This window comes from Grus americana, chromosome 3 (assembly GCF_028858705.1).
Source record: "Grus americana isolate bGruAme1 chromosome 3, bGruAme1.mat, whole genome shotgun sequence".
NCBI classification, from domain to species: domain Eukaryota; kingdom Metazoa; phylum Chordata; class Aves; order Gruiformes; family Gruidae; genus Grus; species Grus americana.
The window spans coordinates 50,828,030-50,845,475 of NC_072854.1; the positions used below are offsets into that span (position 1 = coordinate 50,828,030).

Here is a 17,446-nt window from a genome sequence, read left to right on the forward strand (position 1 = left end):
TTGTCTGATTTTTCTTAAAGTCAGCATCTCGGGACTTTGTTTCAGCAGACAGTCAGCAGGATCACGGCAGCCTGGGTTGTTGTTGTTGGATTGAAAGTATCACATTCATCACTGGATTCATTTTTCATTGCGCTGTTATATACTTAGTGGTTAGTAAGGCCTTTACCTCTGGTTTGAATCTATAAGGAATTCCAAGCACTGCATTACTGGAAATTTATGTAAAGTCCTTGGCAAAAATGGGTAAAAGCTAAGGGCCTGCAGATGTCCATTTTAGGGAGGCAGGTTTTAAATATAATAAATGCCCAGGAGTTACACCAGATTGTGCTCTGTCGGTTGGTGCTGGTGATAATGGGCCATTTGAAGAGGTTCCTCAGGAGCATACTGCAGTTTGGGATGGTGGCAACGAATGAAGAAAATCTTGGTAGATGAACTGAAGGGAACATGTATTTGGTTCAATTTGTAAACACTTGTGTTCGTTTCCAAATTGTCATTTCACCTGTGTGAAAAGAGAAGTACATGTGAAGTATAGATACATGGTGGGTGTGTTAACAAGGAAAATACACCATCCAAAGAGCTTTCAGGGTATTTCATACCATTACGTAGTGATGTGTTACTGGATTCTGACACCATTCACCACCTTTGCAATTGTTCAGAAATAATGCATCAATCCCTGCGCTCAGAGCTTCGTAACCTTAGTTAATCCTTGCGTTGTGAGACAGGTATGGCAGTAAATCCAGCTGTACAGGTGTGTCCAATTGGGGCTGGATACAGCCCCAAGGCACGTACAGGGTTGCGCGTGCCGTGCTGTGTGACGTCTTAAGTGTGCATTTAAGGTGCCCGCGTGTCTGCCCCCAGCAGAAATTCTGGGTGAGGACATTGGCACCTGCCTGAGGCAAGCAAGGTGGAGCTGTGTCTGGTGCCCCTTCATGCTTGCTGTGGTACAGGCACTTGCTCAGCCCCACCAGGTGGGTGCAAAGGCAGCTTTTAACATAAGGAACAGGTTAAAATATATATGCAGGGTGGTAGTGAGGATGTAATAACACTAAAAGATTTTTCTTAGCTCTTGTAGAGGTAGTAGTACAGGCCAATGCTTTTAGCCTAAGGCAAGCCAAAGAGAGATGTCACGAGACAAAGAATGGAAGGCGACAGGGAGAGGCAAGACGTGGTGGAAGGAATAAACATTTCACCTGTGCAGCTGGGACCGACCACAGAAGGAGGCCGGGCTGGTTTAGGTAAGCAAAGAAAAATAAGGCTCATGTTTGGATGGAATCTCCCTGCCGCAGGATGATAACTTAAGTACATCCATTTAGCATGTCTGTAACGTGCATTTGCCTGTTGGTGATGATGTAGTAACAGCAGCGGGGTCTGGCCTGTGTCAGGACAGGAGCATGCCCCTGCTCCTAGGAGTTTAGCTGCGTGCTCCAGGCTGGCTGGCTGATAAAAGATGCCTGGGCCAACCTGGGAGCTTTCCAAGAGAAGGAACTTCAGTGGGAGCTCCCCCACGTTTTCTTGGGAGATACTTTTAGGCTGATGCTCTTGCTTCTGGCCCCTGCCTGAGCTGCAACCCCAGAGGTGTCACAGCCCTGCCTGTGCCTGGCCTTGGGGACCGCTGACCCAGCCTCCGGCTCTTGCTGTGTCCTGACAGCCTGGACCAGTGCTTCTCCCCTCGGCATCTGAGGGACGGGCACGATTGAGCTCTGTTGAGCTGGCCACCCATTAGTGCTTAACATCCTAAACCATACCAGAAGTGGATATTCAGTATTGGGATGGAGGTTAGTGGCTCATATTTCTTGCATGGATTTTGGATTGCATTAAGATGTTTAAAGATAAAAGTCAGAAAAGGAATTTTAGTTCTGCAGATTACAGAGGACAATGCTAAAAGACCAATTAAATTATTTTTTATTTGCTGTTGGCTCAGTTGCCCATCAATATCAAGATTCTTCCTATTAAGTTTGTAAAATCATTCCACTTACCCATTTTCTTCATGCAGTAGCTGTATCACGTCATTCCGATCCATTGGATATGCTGCGTAGTTGATATTTTCAGTAAAGATCTTCCAAACCCAGTCCTTTGGAGTACTGGGTTTCTCCCTGGGATTGGTGGCAGGAACTCTTTCGTCTCTGACTTACAGCTGGGGGTCCACAGTATTTTAGTAAGTGTATCCGAGGCAGTAAGTATGGGAAGGACAACAGGAGAGTGCTATAGCCACGACGTTCTGAAAGGGTGAGTGAGGCTGGCCTGTAGGATGATGAAATATGTGTGCTGTCTAAGGCCCACCTGATGCAGTTAAAATGAATGTATACTTCAGATATCCCAGGGCTTCCCCAGATCAGTGTGGAGTACCTACACAGCTGAGGGGCCACCTAACAAGTTCTATTGACCTTAGCAGCCCTCCTGGGTGAGATTCAGAAGCCCTCTGACCTCAGATTAGGTAAACTACATGGTAGTTAATGACTTCATCCTCCAACTTTCATCTGATCAGTGCTTGCATTAGTAAGGGGTAGTGATTGGAGCCTACTGCCCATGACTTATTAGCACACTGTCCTTGTGATTTTAACACATAGGCCTGTATGAAGAAACTAACTTTGTATGTAGCCTGAGGGCTTCTTTCATCACTTTTCATTTAGAGCAGTTTCTAAGAGAGCGCTTTGCTGGAGTAAGAAACTCAGCGTAAAACTAAGAAAGCAAAACTTGAAAGATACCGGTTTTTCTTAACAGCAGTGACACATCACATAAATAAAACACTGTAATCCAGTGAGATAAGAGTTTTGTCAGGATGCAGGTTGCTGCCATCCGCCCTTTATAGTGGTTGCTGGGGAAGGGAACTTCTCCAAAAGCAGCAGTTGGCAATGGAAGTCTTCAGCTCCCTGTCGGCAGACTGCCCCTGAATTTCGTGGCCCTTGGGAGACCCCGTGGCTTGCCTCTGGGCTTGCACATCCTCTGGATGCTTGTGCACGTCACTTCTGGGGTCCGGCTCTCTCAGAGGAGGCAATGCATTCCTAGTGACTTGATCAGAGATAAAGTGACAGTGGGAAATATGGCACGAAACATCATTTTGGATCAAGGTTAAAATGATTCTTTCTTTCCTATTTCATTGTTCATCGCCTTGGGCTCCGTAAGCATATCCAGCTTGCAGGCACTGGGGAACCAGGGTTGAAAGACACACTCTCTCTTTTTGGTGACCTCCTTAATACTGCATGAAAGAGGAGTTCACCACATTTTTTCTGGCAGACTGTCCTGTCGTGACCAATGCAAACACAGTAATTGTGGCTTGCCCGAAGGATCATTATGCCTCAAATTCAAAACATTTCCTGGTTGCACTCTCCTCTTCTTGTTATAACATTTTCCATGTGGCGTAACTTCAACCAGTTGTCCCCTGCCCAGTCACCCTGCGCAGCTCTCCTAGATCCCCAGCGTACGACACCCTGTATGTCACACATCTGTCCATTATACTTGTTACCGAGTCCGTGGCTTTTGGCACGGGATCAGCTTTCTGATCCTTGACACGATAAGGCGTTTGTCTGCCCTGAGGGATCCTGAACACTGCCCGTTGCCAGAGCGTGAGTTTCTGTGCTTGGGCTGCTGCTCAGGTCGAAACACACGCCACGGTTTGGCTCGGTCCCTCGTGGGGACACTGGGGACACTGGGGTGCAGCCGTGCTACAGAGCGGACCTGCCATGGTGGGTGACCAAGGCGCCAGCAAATAAAAAAAATCCAATTAATTGGTCTTTTAGCATTGTCTTCTGTAACCTGCAGAACTTTTCCAAGTTTTATCTTTAAACATTTATCTCTTGTCTTTAAACATTTGAATATGATTTAAAATCCTTGTAAGAAATAAGAGCCGCTAACCTTTGTCCCAATGTGGAGTTTCAATGCCATATCCTTTCATAGCAATAGTCTCTATTACGTAAAAGTAATTTGTCAGGAAATGTGTTATTTTATGAAGAAAACACAACACCGTATTTTCATCTTTGGCACAGAACTATGAAGTGAAAACAATTATTCTCTAGGCAGTTTAATTGATTTGAAATGTTTCTACAGAAGATTTAGTTCCTGTATAGTGGTCTCTGTATAGATTGCAGAATGCTTTAGAAAATAAAAGGAGAAAATGTGTTAAAGGCTCCTTAGCTAGCTGCGGACATATATATAGCTATTTTAGATTAAAGAATCTTTCTGGTTTGTACCACAAGTAAAGAAAAACCTAAATCTCCTCACTGAAATTAAGACAATCTCTGTACTCACTCAGAGCACGTAGAGATCACTCCAGGTCTGTGCCCTCTTCAGGCATTCAGTTAAACATTTGCTAATTCGTTAGATTCATTCCCATTTAGCAAATAAACTTCTCATGAAATCCGTGGGCTGAAGCTTGGACAAAATTAGGTCTCTCCTAATACTTCTCTAATTCAGCCGTTCCCATCTTACACCGGCGCAGTTTGGTGGGGTTTAGTGGCTCATACGCTGAGCCCAGGAGCAAAGGCCGCTCAGCACAGCGAGCGCTCTTCACAGCCCTGGAAGCAGAGGCGAGGGAGCTGCACACCGACAGTGTCCGGCAGCCCTGGCAGGGCCATCCGTGCCCAAGCTCTGTGCTGTACGTCGGAGAGATCTTGCACGTAAGAAATGACCGACACTAGCAATCGTTGTGCGTTATACATTTGCATCCACATAACCTTACCATTTCCTGTTTTGCAGTAACTTTCTAAACAATCTTTTCTCTGCTTTATTGGCAATAGTCACATTTTTTTATTTGAGATCATCTGCCAAAAATAATTGCTTAAAGCTTATGCCTGTTGTATCATTTCCCGGCTTTAGCCTGATGCAGCCCAACCTGATTTCAAGGACGTTACTTGTAGTTCAGAGTAGTCAGCGCAGGACCTGGCAGGACAATGCTCTGTGCTGTGGAGGTTGTGGGAGAGGCAGATTTTAGCCAGGAACAGTTCTTTATCCCTGTAGGTGTGTATCCATCTGTTCACCCGTGCTTTAGCCATATGCATTTTATCGTATCTGCTTGTCACTATATAACGGTACTAACACCATTTCCCCTAAACTGTAGCCTAGCACTGGGATATGTTCACAGGTCTTTTTCTATACTCCTGTAAAAGTGCTTTTTAACAGCTTATGAACATTTTTTCTAAGCCAAAAGAACATTTCCAAGCCATTCACATGTGCAAGAAGTGCTTTTATTTTTGCCTTAAGTGAAAGCCATCAAGGTTTGTAAAAAGCTGAGTGGAAAATAGTGCTCTACCTTACAGCAGGCGGGAAAACCAGCTGGCGATCACTGCTCAAAAGTCCCACAGTTGATAATCTTGCAGTCTACCGTAGGCCTTTCGTTATACGTAGGTACAGCTTCCAGTCTCTGGAGGACCTCCGTGCCCTCGATCAGCTGCCTACGGGAGGGAGAGAGCGCACGTAGGATCCGTCTCTGTCTGGAGCCAGCTCTGCAGCCGGGGCCGTAAGAAACCCAAGCACTGGGTTCCTACCGACAGGCTGCACCGCTGTGCTCTTTGAAGAGTCGTTCTTCGCAATGGAGTGACAAACGCCATCAGTTCTTGATTAAGGAGCCGCTAGTTAGGATTTTAGGAGAGTTAAAAATGCTATGGCTTTATGCAGCTACAGTTATTTCAAGAAATAAGCGTTTTACTATGTGCCCTGGCTACAAACGGCCATTACTTTTGAGGAGAGAAGTCAAAAGACACGCTGTCAGAAGTTACAGTTATTAGAAGTGACTCCCTGAGAAACCCTTCATTTCCTTCCTTCACAACGCCAATCTGAATCCTGAAAAGAGTCTAACATTTTGCAATCTTTACGATTTTCAGCCTGTCCTGCTCCCACGCTGGAGCAGCACGAGCTGTGCCTCCTGCGGGCACCAGCATGGCCATGGATGCCAGCAGCGCTCTGGAAAGCTTCGTACCATATCCCATCCCATCCCACCCCATCCGCCACAGTGGTACCAAGCGGGGAGGACACTGCAGGTGGCCCTTGCCCAAGCTGGACACCAGAAGGACTGATCCAGCACAGGGCTGGGAAGTGCCTGGCTGTCCTCGTCGCGTGCTGTGGCTGCTTTTTGCTCCCTCAGGATTAAACTCCCACTCAGATTTAAGAGGGCCTGGCTTTAAGATCATGGATCCTGCACCTTTCAAATTACACAGAGCCGGTGGCAAGGCAGAAACTTGAGGTGAACGGTGCTGGTTATAAATATATCCAGCCAGCAATCGCTTTTGGTTTGTTCTCTGTAGGTTAGACAGTTACACTTTTCGCTTCCTTGAAAAATGCTGTCTTTCTCCATGATGTGGTTAGATGGAAACTGCACTGTGAATTTTTGTCTCTATGGTAATACGTACATACGTTACATCAAGCAAACTGCTCAGAGCAATAATCTTCCGTGTTACATTCCTGAAAACCAAAAACTCTTAACAGGACCAGCCCTATAGATTGACCTACTGTGAACAAACTCTCAGCACACATTCGCTAAAATAATTTCTTGCAGCTGGTGAGGGCAGGGCAGGGCAGAGCCCGGAGGCTTTGCTCAACACCCCCCTGTCCATAGGGTTTTCCAGCTCGAGCAAGCCAGGCCATGGCAGAGAAGGGGAGGGATGGGTGTCATCAGATACTTCACATCTGACTTATCCATCCTCCCCCTGGCCAGAGGCATCCGCATTGCAGCTGCCGTAGGGATTTCATGGACGCTTCCTCCAGGGCAGCAATGTCGTGCGGGGCCAAGGCGACCTCCCACGCAGCACAGCGGCGGCAAGCTTGCGCATACCTACCCGAAAGCCACGTATTTTTTGTCCAGGTAGGGAGTTGGCTGGAGGGTGATGTAGAACTGCGAGCCGTTGCTGTGGCGGCCCTTGTTGGCCATCCCGAGGACCCCTCTTCCCTTGTGACGGATGGAGAAGCTTTCATCTAGGGAAATAGTTCAGGAATGAAAGGCCACAGTTGCGTTGCTCCCTTTGCTGCTATTCACTGTACAGCTCCCTTTTGCCAGCTCCCGCCAGCTCCCCTCTCCTTCGTCCCTGCTCTCCCTTCTCCTTTTCCCCCAAAGGTCTCATGCGAGCCAAGTCTGGTTTGAATCGATGTCCTTCCTAGACAGAGCTCCCCACTACTGCCTGGTGCTTAAGCCAGTGAAGAAGCTAATGAAAAACAGCCATGAAAAAGCACTCAAGGTATTTCTGAATGTCAGAGCCACAGCAACGATGCCTCCGGCTCCCTGTGGAGGAGCTCGGGTCATTTAGCGTGGCATTTCCCCGCAGCTGCTTGGGATTATTCCCACAGTAGGGATGAGGAGGGTGGGAGGCAGAGCGGATGCTCCAAGCACAGCCTCTGCTCTCCCTCCCCTCATGCTGCTGCCTGCGGTGAAGGGGACAAGATCCCAGGCGAGCGCAGGCAGGGCTGTGAGGGCAGGACATGCCTGGCTGGGGCGGGATGCCCGATGCGCCCTGCGTTCGGCAACTGGCGCGGGAGAGCGAGCAGGAGCCTTCTTTAGCCGAAGAAAATGACAGAGCTGAATAAACGGAGAGCAGGTATCTAGTTAGTCAAGGAGGCCGGGGTGCTCCCAGAGTGGAAGCTTTGTTCCAGGGAGAGGAGAGGAGGCAGGCGATGGGAGATGCAAGGCAAGAGCAAGTGAGAGCCCCGGGAAGGTGAACAGGATGCTCCGTGCCAGCTGAGGAAGCGCTGGTGGGGGAGAAAAGAATCAGCTCTCAAGAGGGATGACTGGGGAAGAATAGACATAAAGTGTGCTTGACTTTGGGGGATGATGGCAAGGACTTGATTCCTGCTCCTCCGTGGAGGGGAGCCTGGGCACGAGGTGGGGAGCAGGGGGCGCGCTGATCCTGGCCCCCTCCGTCGCTCGTCTCTGACCTGATCACACTGAGCAGTCGAGAGCTCCATCGAGTGTTCAACGAGCTTGAAGGGAACCATAGAAATGTTTGGATTTTATTGTTCTCTGATTTTTTTAAAAATCTTTACCCTGTTTAAGTGCCCTTTCTCGGAAACTGATTAAAAAATGGTAATTAAATTTTAACTGAACAGTTACTCCCTGACCGCTGCCTTGCGGTTTACAAAGTGACTTCAGCAGACTAATTTTGGAGTAGGATGCTTTGTTCTATGACACGGCGCTCCAGTCCGAGTGATTCTCTGTAATTACTTCAGTCCTTTCAGCTCATTACAGTAAAATGCAGTTGCGTCCCATTAATTTCAGCAGGCGGTGCAGTGCCCGGACATGTGCCAAGCGCAGCGTCTCCCAGAACATTACTGGCTGACAGAGGCATCTCTCACCCTTTTCAGATATCGAAGACATTTGTCCTCTGCCCTCAGTGTAAAACAGTTTGGCGGGAAGTACTGGGAAAGCAATCTAAGCCTTAAAATAGAAAGGCATACCCAAGGGAACACCTTTCTCAAGGATGAAAAGTAACTTCTAATTAAAAAAGGGGAGGGGAAGAATTAGCAATCCTCTCCTTTAATACATCAACACGTGGAGTACATGCAATATGAGTAATAAAACTCTTCCAGGGACACTTTCAAGGTTGGCAGACTCCAAATTAAATCCACCTTAAAATTACTTAAGCAATTTTTGATGCATTGTCACCTTCCCACATGAGATGGCAGCTTCTTTCCTGGGTAGCACAGACAAAGCACGAGCTTTGCCTGGAGGAGGAGGATGCAACCAGAAGCAAAATGCTGCGTGCTGGGCTAGGGGCTTCGTGCTGCCGCCCGGGCAGTGCGCGTGAGGCCGTAGCTTTCCTGTATGCAGAGGTGCCTACGCCTGCTCAGACTCATTTTCCTCTGTGGATGGTTTCTACCCGAACAGCCCTGGCAGCGGATACGCTGAAAGAAAGTGCGAAGGGTGCGAGATGTGCACTAGCACAAATCAATTGGGTAGCATTGCTGGAAAAGAGGATTCACAAACTTAAATCCTCGGTGATGTCCGCCTTGCAAACAATTTGACAGCCCTATTTTTTCCAATACCAGCTTAAATTGCTTCCGAGATCTGTGTGTCCTGAGAGTTGAGGCTTACTGCTATTTCAGGAGCTCCAGCATCAAAGCAGCAACTTTTGCTCCTTCCCACCCACTCTAGGCAGGGTGTAGCATTTACTGCCTTAAATCCCGCACGCCGGGCTCCCACCTCCAGCAGCTTTCCTGCCCGCCAGCGCTGCGACTCGGCCGGGCAGAGCCGGCTGGCGACCCGCCGCCTCCGGACGGGTTTTGCTCCATCCGTCCCAGGGCCTGAAGGTGAAAGCTTCTCCTCGTGAGTGGGCTCTTCAACATCTTGGGAAAGAAAGTTTTCAGCTACAGTTGGCATTTCTGATCTCACTGTTGGCTGCTGCCCAGCCTGCTCAAATGTCACCTCGTTTGCGCCATTGGCAATGGGAATGCTTTTATATAAGGAACATAAATCAGTTTCAAAAGTGCTTTAACTGTCATAAAATGTCTTTATGGGTAGGATTTAATCTAAATAGAAGATCTCAAACGTCTATGTCAATTATATAGGTTGTTTTTCTTAAATATTGCATGTTATAATGTTCTTTTTTCTTTACATTTTAGTACTTTATATCAGTATGGGGGAACATTTTTTGTTAAACTTAGCTTGCGTTTGTCATTTCTTGACTTGCACGGTTTTATGTGAGCTGTTGAGAAGTAACTCCCCTTACACCCGCAGAGTCACGTAGCCGCTGGCAGCGATGCCTGCGGTGTGCCCAAGCCTGAAAAGCTGCCCGAGGTCCAGGAAATCTAGAGTTAAAGCCAACTTATTTCCATTGCTTTAAATGCATTTAAACAAGTGCTGTCGGGTGCCTGGAAATCTGTAGCTAATCCACCTCTGTGTTTCTAAGGTCCTGTTCACAAGGTGAGTATTTGCAGTTTGAAGTGGGCAAGCGGGTGAGCATCAGCCCTCATTTAGACAGGGGGAAGGGGCTGGTGGAGCTGGGCCTCAGGCAAGGGATGTCAGAGGAGGAGGAGGTTACAGATCAAAAAATGACCTCGCTAAAGCAGTCTGCACAGGCTAATACAAGCGGATAATAATTCTCACTGAAAAGTCTTTTGCTTTAGGGAGATGAAAGGAAATTCCCAGGTTATTCTGTGAATGAGATCAGGTAAATAACTTGATTTTTGCAGAAATTTGCCATTTCATAGAATCGTAGAATGGTTTGGGTTGGAAGGCACCTCAAAGACCATCTAGTTCCAACCCTCCTGCCATGGGCAGGGACACCCTCCACTAGACCAGGTTGCCCAAAGCCCCATCCAACCTGGCCTTGAACACTTTATTTGCACAGTAAGATAGCTGAGGAACCATACCTTCAAAGGTGGGACCATAAATTGACTCTCCGCTGTCTCCTTTTCCAGTTATGATGTCTGCAGGGTAGATAAAGGTAACCATCAGAGACCAGGTTTATCACAGGGCTGTCAGTGAGCAGCTCTGCCGAGGTCAGAGACGTGAGTTGCACATCAGCCTGAGGGAACAACTGCATCCATCTTTCTGCTTTACTACCAAAATTTTATCAGACCTTTGGGAAGAGCTCTGCTTCCATCCCAAGAGGTGGTCTCTCTACGGAGAACTATTCACATGGTGCATTTAATCGCTGCCCCTCTGAGAAGGTCCAGCATCTCCTGCTGGGAGGGCTCCTGCGGTGGCAGCGCCCAGCCGAGGACGGGGCGCCCTGGAGAAGGACGTCTGTCAGAAGTAGTAGAGTTGGAAGAAGGAAGGATGAAAATGCAGCTGTGTATTATGGTGAGTTAAGACCACTAACTTGTCTAAGAAAAGAGGTTTGATAAGAGAGAAATTCCTATTGAACCAGATTTCTCATAAGTGAGGCACTAAAGGAACTTGATGCATCTTTTTTTAAAATTTTTTAAAAAGAAGTCTGGTATTGTTACTTTATTTAGACATTGTATTACACCATCAGGTTATGGCTAGTCCTCTGCAGTAGCAAGTTTGTAATTTTAGGTTGCTGTTATGGACTGCATAGGTACCTGCACAGTTATTCATGAAAAGTAAGAAGTGTACCTTCAAAGTATAAACTTGAAATGTATTTACACACTGACATTTGGAGCAAGGCAAAGACAGGTGAGAAACACAGGTAGGTAAGATATATGCCAGACCAAAGGGAAGTAACAAAATGCCTAACGATCTTGACTTCCCTGGGGATGTCAGCTGGACAAGCTGTGTGACCCATCGTTCGTGCTGCATTTCTCCTGGGTGCCACGATCCAGGCACAGCGCTGGCACTCAGACAGCTCACCAGCACGTTTGGAAAGGGCTCTGACGCTTGGCTAAATGCCTCCGTAAATTAATCTCTCTAGAAAACAATATGTTTTCCTATGGATATTCTTAGTGTTTTCGTGTTTCCAATTAGTTTCCTAATTACTTACCAAAGAACTTCATGGAAAAGAGTTTTCAATTAGTTTCCTACATTCTTTTGACAAGGTCTTCCATAATCAAAATAAATTATCCAAACTTTTCCTATGTTTAGAAAGTGAGATGGCCAAAAGAGAAAATACTTTCTGGGTGTTATATATATATATATCTATAGATACGTATTAATTAAGAGCTTGTCCTGCAGAGATTAGCTTTGTCCTGGAGTTCAGTTACATCTCTGCAGATGAAGACTGTTATTCATGCATATCATCCCACCCCCCCAACCCCCCACCTTCTGCTGTAACTCAGATTTGCTCGGCACACCTGGAAACCCACCTCCTCCTTGGATCCACCCGTTTTTCACCAGGCGATGAAAAAGGGAGTTTTTGTAGGTGAGCTCTCGGCCGTCGCAGAGAGACTTTGCTCCTCCGGCGCACAGGGCACGGAAATTCTCACAGGTCCTGGGACACGCGTCCGAAAAGAGCTGCAAAATTAAAACGAGAGAGGAAAACACGTGTGAAATTCACAGCTGACGTCCACCGGCCAGATTTCTGTCCCTGCTCCTTCGACAGGTGAAACCACCGCGCTGGGTGTGCTTGTTCCTGGCTTTTGCTTTTCTCCTCTGTAACGTACCTCAAACAGCAGCCTCCCGACGGGCTGTTCCTCAATGGCTATCTCCAGGTACACAAACACGTGCTGTTTAAAGCAGAAAAACAGACACAGTGAGGGAAAGGCCCGCTCTCCGTGCTGCACTCGCCTCCTAACGCAGGCCGGGGTCCAGCTGCCCGGCGCAAATGGTCTCAGAAAATCTCCGTGGGGTTGTCAATGTACAACAGCATTCCTACTGTTTTGTTTAAATAAACAACAAAAGTAGAGGATGTTTCACTTCATTCTGGACAGAAATAATCCTAACCGTGCATTAAAGTGAACTACTGGGCAGGGCTCGCTACTTCATCTTGCATTTATTTACGTGCCTATTGCAGCCCATACGATACAGGCAGGAATAAATGAATCTGCAGGAATACCGGCCATCCTGCTAAAACGGACATTTCTCACTCTTCCAGCCAGACTCAAATCTGTGTGTAATTGGTGCTGCGTCTTCTGTGGTATTCATTTTGGTATGACACTTTATTTTTCTCTGCTCTCAATACCGTGTCAGCAGTGGCTGCATTGCACCTCATGACATCACGGCATTTCAGGGGGTCTTAGCTGGGAAAGGAGAGGTTTGGCACTTGGGCTTTTGGTACCCAAGAATAATGTACCCAAGAATTTTGGGCTGGGCGGTTTGGGATTTTGGAGCAGGCGCGGTCGCGGCACAGTCGGCAACGTGCTTTTGTCAGACTGTTCAGCCCTGAAGCGGTTAATACGTGTTGGGCATCCAGGCTAACATTTGCCCCTTCCTGGCTGCCAAGAGGTTGAGGCTCTGCCATCCTCGAGAGGGGATGCTCCCCGCCGGCCGCTCCAGCCCCAGCTCTGACCCTGCCGTCACAGGGCAGAAACCGAGAAACTGCCACCGCTGCGGTCACTCTCGTCCTCCTCGTGGTACCTGCCCCCTCCTCTGACAACCTCTCCAGCCACTTACAGACCTTGTACGCTTTGTGTAAAACAGCGCTACTTGCCTGGCTGTTTTTCAGGTGTTTGCTGTAGAAATCCTCAGCAATCGCTTGGTAAAGTGCCTCGGGCTTGAAGTCGCGATAGTCCCACTCATGGCGGGCCCACTTGAGCAGCTCCTCCTGGTCCCCCAGCAGCCGGCCATCCACGAAGCACATCACCGAGGCGGCGTACGCCCACACCTCGCCTCTCAGCTCCTGAGTGTCAGAGGGACCACAAAGCCTCCAGGGATGAATTACACACTCAGTGAAGAAGCAGTCAGTAATATCCACCCCGGGTAAGGTGGCCTGTGGTGTTTTTATGCCTTTCCTACTTTTAAAACCACAAATCCCGCCAACTGGAAGGGATTGGGCAGCAGCTTTCGGTGAGGTGTGCTGACGCTGCACGCAGTTACGTGCCCCAGAGGTCGGGACCCCACTGCTACGGGACGTTATCGTGACAAGAGTCAGCTGGGTGCCACTTTGGGGGCAGCTCAGACTGAACAGACCCCTCGAGGGTCTCTGAGGACATTCAGTGACTTGGGGTGGAAAAGCTCACTTCTGAAACCTGCGGATGGCACCGAGCTGGGAGAGGCTGCAGCCCGGAGGAGAGGACTTGTGTCCAAAACAACCTGAGGAAACAAGAGTTACCTTCTTTTTCTCCTGTAAATATTCATGCCATGCAAATTCTACTAAAGGCTGTATTACAGGATCTGCAAACTTGCTTGGAAACTTCAGCTTCAGAGCCTAGATTTTCAAGGTAAGGAAAAGAATTTGCTTACAAGCAGTTTAATACCCCCCCCCATCCTATCACAGCTTGCATTTCCCTCATTAACTACAACCTAAGCCACATTCTAATCTTCTGCTCTGCAGAAGTGCACACAAATTTCTCTAAATCCCTGTTTGCAAATGTAGTGGGTGTCTTGTTTTCACATGAAGAGCTGCTTCACAAATATTACTGAATTCCACTGGTACTCCCTCCCATCGCTCTCCCCTCCATGTGAGATGGATGTAAGCAGTCAGACATTCAAAGATGTCTCTGAGCATCATCGACGGCATTTTTGCATGCATTTTTACATGCATGGGGAGCCGCAGTCCTCTACTGTCCCAGGCGATCGGGCCCAAGGCCTTGGGGCAAGCGAGCGGCTTGGTGAAGGCTGCAAGGTGAACACCTCCAGTCGCTGTTGCTTGTACCATTGCCTCGGGAGCACACCGCTATTTAGATGCGGGACATTCCTGTCCATCACTTTAGCCTCCTCTCCGTGTGGGCTGTACACAAGTGCCACAGGCTGTGGCTTAAAGCCAGGCCTTAAAAAGAATAAAGCGAAGTGACTTTCTATTCAGCTCATGGTCCCTGTTGCTACCATTAGGACAGTGGCTGGAAAAAAAAAAAAAGGGGGAGGGAAAAAAGCCAAAAAACACACATGCCCTGCAGCTATCCGCTTGGCTTGTCCTTGGGGCTGCTGATAGACGGCAGAGCTTCGTCAGCTGTAAATAATGCTGGGGAACAAGCCTGGCAGATCGGCTCTTACAGGCAGGGAGGGCATAAAGGTCAGCGTTGTGCACCCCGCGGTGGGCTGGGTGCTGCGCATCCGCTGCACGGCCGAGCTTCTCGTGAAAAGTCTGCGAAACCCCACAAGGTTTGCAGTGCTCTTCTTTCTCATTTGCACCGACAGAGCTGCGTTAAAGGACTTGTCATAAGCTGCCGAGCAAAGCGAGCTGAGCTGCGATGTGCCTGACATAGAGCATTGCACAGCTGTAGCTTTTCGTGGAGGTGCAGGAACAAGAAGGTGAGGATGCCGCAACGAGACCCCCACCATGAGCAGCACCGAGCCGGGAGCCCACAAAGCCTCGGTGCCTGTGCCTGGCAGTGCTAAAGGAGAGCAGAAACCCCCAAATCAGAATCTGTTTTTCCTAAGAGCCTCTGCTGGGCGCAGGGATTCCTCTGCTTATTTACTTCCACCCCGCATCGCTCTCTGCTGTTCCCAACCCGGCTCTGGGGTTGAAGCCCCAGATTTACCTCTGCCGTGCACTTGGCCACGTGGAAAGCCGGGTCCTGGAGCAGCCCCACCACCATCACCCGCCGCGGGCCCATGGCATCCCGGTCACCACGAGTCCAAGTTTGTCAACAGAGCCTGGCTCCACGGCAACGCCGGACACCAACACACCCTCCCCTGCATTGCTAAGCGTTTCCCAAGCCTAACGTGAGCGGGTTTCAACCTTGTGGGAAGGTGGGAAAAGCTCTGATTTCTGTTTTGCCCTGAAGGAACAAAAACCAGATTAGAGGGAAGTGTGTGGCAGAGCAGAGGACTGAAGCCAGCTCTTTCCAGAGCTCATGACGGATGCTGTCACTACGGGATGGTTAGCTTGTTGCTAACGGTGGCTAATAGCAGATGCCCAGCAAAAAGGGGCAAGAATAAGCAAACACGACAGCAGTGCTTCCCTGTTACTCTCCTGGACTCTGGTGAGCCTCTGCTCAAGGATTGCCTGCTATCTTTGTGTTTAATTCCCCTTAGTGGCTCTTTTTCATGTGAATTTCTTTGCTTTGCAGACAAACATAAAAGTCCATCCCCAACAAAATCCCGTGGCAACGAGATTTACACCTTAATTACACCCTGTGTAGAGTGTGCATCTCCTTTTGATGCGGAGACTCCTACCCGCAGCTGTGTTCACTGGGTGCTGCTGAGCCATCGTTCCCACCGGCAGCCTGGGCAGAGCGGTACGGCACATGGACGGAGCGGTTCCAGAGGGGTCACGGCTCCGGCAGCAAAGCTTTGTGCCAGCACCGCAGCTTTGCGCCCTTCCGGCTAAAGCAACATGCGCAAAAGCAGTTTTGTGGGACAGCTGTAGGTTCAGCACGGCTGGGTCAGGTCACTTTTCATCTCTGAGCAAGGTGAATTTTAGGAGACATCGGTGTTGGAAGTGACCAGGCTGAATCGTATGTCACGTCAAAAATTTGCATAATCTTTCCTGAGACATCATGGAGCAATGGAACAGTTGTCACATCCCAGGAAAAACAGGTCTTTAACATGCCAAAATCCTATCGCAGATGAGATAGTTGTGATTTTCCTGTGGAAAATATGTTCTGCAGAACAAACCTATGTTAAACACAATAAAAATTATATTTATTTCTTATCTTAATAACAACGTGCACTCTTTTTTTATTTTTTCAATTATATATCTGTGTTGGGTTTGCGTGGCAAGGTTTTGGTAGCGGGGGGGCTACAGGGGTGGCTTCTGTGAGAAGCTGCTAGAAGCTCCCCCTGTGTCTGACAGAGCCAATGCCAGCCGGCTCTAAGACGGACCCGCCGCTGGCCAAGGCCAAGCCAATCAGCTCCTCTGTGATAACATATTTAAGAAGTAGAAAAACACTTAGAGAGAGAGCTTTTGCAGCCGGAGAGAGGAGTGAGAAGATGTAAGAAACTCTGCAGACACCAAGGTCAGTGCAGAAGGAGGGGCAGGAGGTGCTCCAGGCGCCAGAGCAAAGATCCCCCTGCAGCCCGTGGTGAAGGCCATGGTGAAGCAGGCTGTCCCCCTGCAGCCCATGGAGGAAGGATGAGGGGGTGTAGCGATTCCACCTGCAGCCCGTGGAGGACCCCATGCCGGAGCAGGTGGAGGCACCTGAAGGAGGCTGCGGCCCGTGGGAAGCCCACGCTGGAGCAAGTTCCTGGCCGGACCGGTGGACCTGTGGAGAGAGGAGCCCACGCCAGGGCAGGTTTGCTGGCAGGACTTGTGACCCCGTGGGGGACCCCACGCTGGAGCAGTTTGCTCCTGAAGGTCTGCACCCCGTGAGAGGGACTCCATGCTGGAGCAGGGGAACGATGAGAGGAGTCCTCCCCCTGAGGATGAAGAAGCGGCAGAAACACCGTGAGATGAACTGACCGTAACCCCCACTCCCCGTCCCCCTGTGCCGCTGAGGGGGGGAAGGTTGAAGCCGGGAGTGAAGTTGAGCCCGGGAAGATGGGAGGGGTGGGGGGAGGTGTTTTAAGAGTTGATTTTATTTTCTCATTCCTCTACTCTGTTTTGCCTAGTAATAAATTAGATGAATTCCCTCTCTAAGTTCGGTCTGTTTTGCTCGTGACGATAATTAGTGAGTGATCTCTCCCTGTCCTTATCTCGACCCACAAGCCTTTCGTTACGCCTTTTCTCCCCTGTTTAGTGAATGAGGGGAGTGAGAGAGCGGCTCTGGTGGGCACCTGGCCCCCAGCCAGGCTCAACCCACCACAATATCCAAATGGCTTTATAAAGTGCTAGATTTTGCATAAGCACAGAGTCAGACCCAAAAAGCCTGTAGCCTCTCAGCAAGATGTTTCTGAACTACCCGTGCCTGTAAAACATTCAGACTGAGAAAGAAATCACAGGTTGCAGAAGGGCTCCCCCACAGAGCCCTGAAGTTTCTCTGGTCCGTGTGTGGCTGAGTGATAGTTTCTTACAGCAATTCATCAGGGCGACACTTTTGTAACTATTTTGCGGAATTTGCAGCAATGTTGGATTTGAAGAGCTCCATGCTT

General features: G+C 48.9%; 1 protein-coding gene and 1 long non-coding RNA gene across 6 annotated transcripts; one reads left to right on the top strand and one right to left on the bottom strand.

Moving 5' to 3' along the window:
* Positions 1 to 5,155: 5,155 nt before the first annotated feature.
* Positions 5,156 to 15,714, bottom strand: PPIL6 (peptidylprolyl isomerase like 6). Of its 3 annotated transcripts, none has more exons than XM_054822393.1 (9): positions 15,593 to 15,714; positions 13,587 to 13,682; positions 12,966 to 13,154; positions 11,980 to 12,042; positions 11,683 to 11,830; positions 10,288 to 10,344; positions 9,119 to 9,261; positions 6,765 to 6,900; positions 5,156 to 5,384 (listed from the first exon to the last, which is right to left on the bottom strand). In XM_054822393.1, exons 3-9 carry the CDS (start codon positions 13,113 to 13,115, stop codon positions 5,377 to 5,379), a joined length of 705 nt encoding a protein of 234 aa, XP_054678368.1. In that variant the 5' UTR covers positions 13,116 to 13,154; positions 13,587 to 13,682; positions 15,593 to 15,714; the 3' UTR covers positions 5,156 to 5,376. The 3 variants fall into 3 exon arrangements, with proteins under 3 accessions (XP_054678368.1, XP_054678366.1, XP_054678367.1); XM_054822391.1 differs by lacking the exon at positions 15,593 to 15,714 and adding an exon at positions 14,956 to 15,034; XM_054822392.1 differs by lacking the exons at positions 9,119 to 9,261; positions 15,593 to 15,714 and adding an exon at positions 14,956 to 15,034.
* On the top strand, positions 6,798 to 16,027 carry LOC129205193 (uncharacterized). Of its 3 annotated transcripts, none has more exons than XR_008576642.1 (5): positions 6,798 to 12,464; positions 12,981 to 13,695; positions 14,612 to 14,725; positions 15,202 to 15,399; positions 15,487 to 16,027. It is a non-coding gene; the product is annotated as an uncharacterized LOC129205193 (long non-coding RNA). The 3 variants fall into 3 exon arrangements; XR_008576643.1 differs by having other exon boundaries at positions 6,798 to 10,720; positions 10,937 to 12,464; positions 15,202 to 15,891; XR_008576641.1 differs by having other exon boundaries at positions 15,202 to 16,026.
* Positions 16,028 to 17,446: the final 1,419 nt, after the last annotated feature.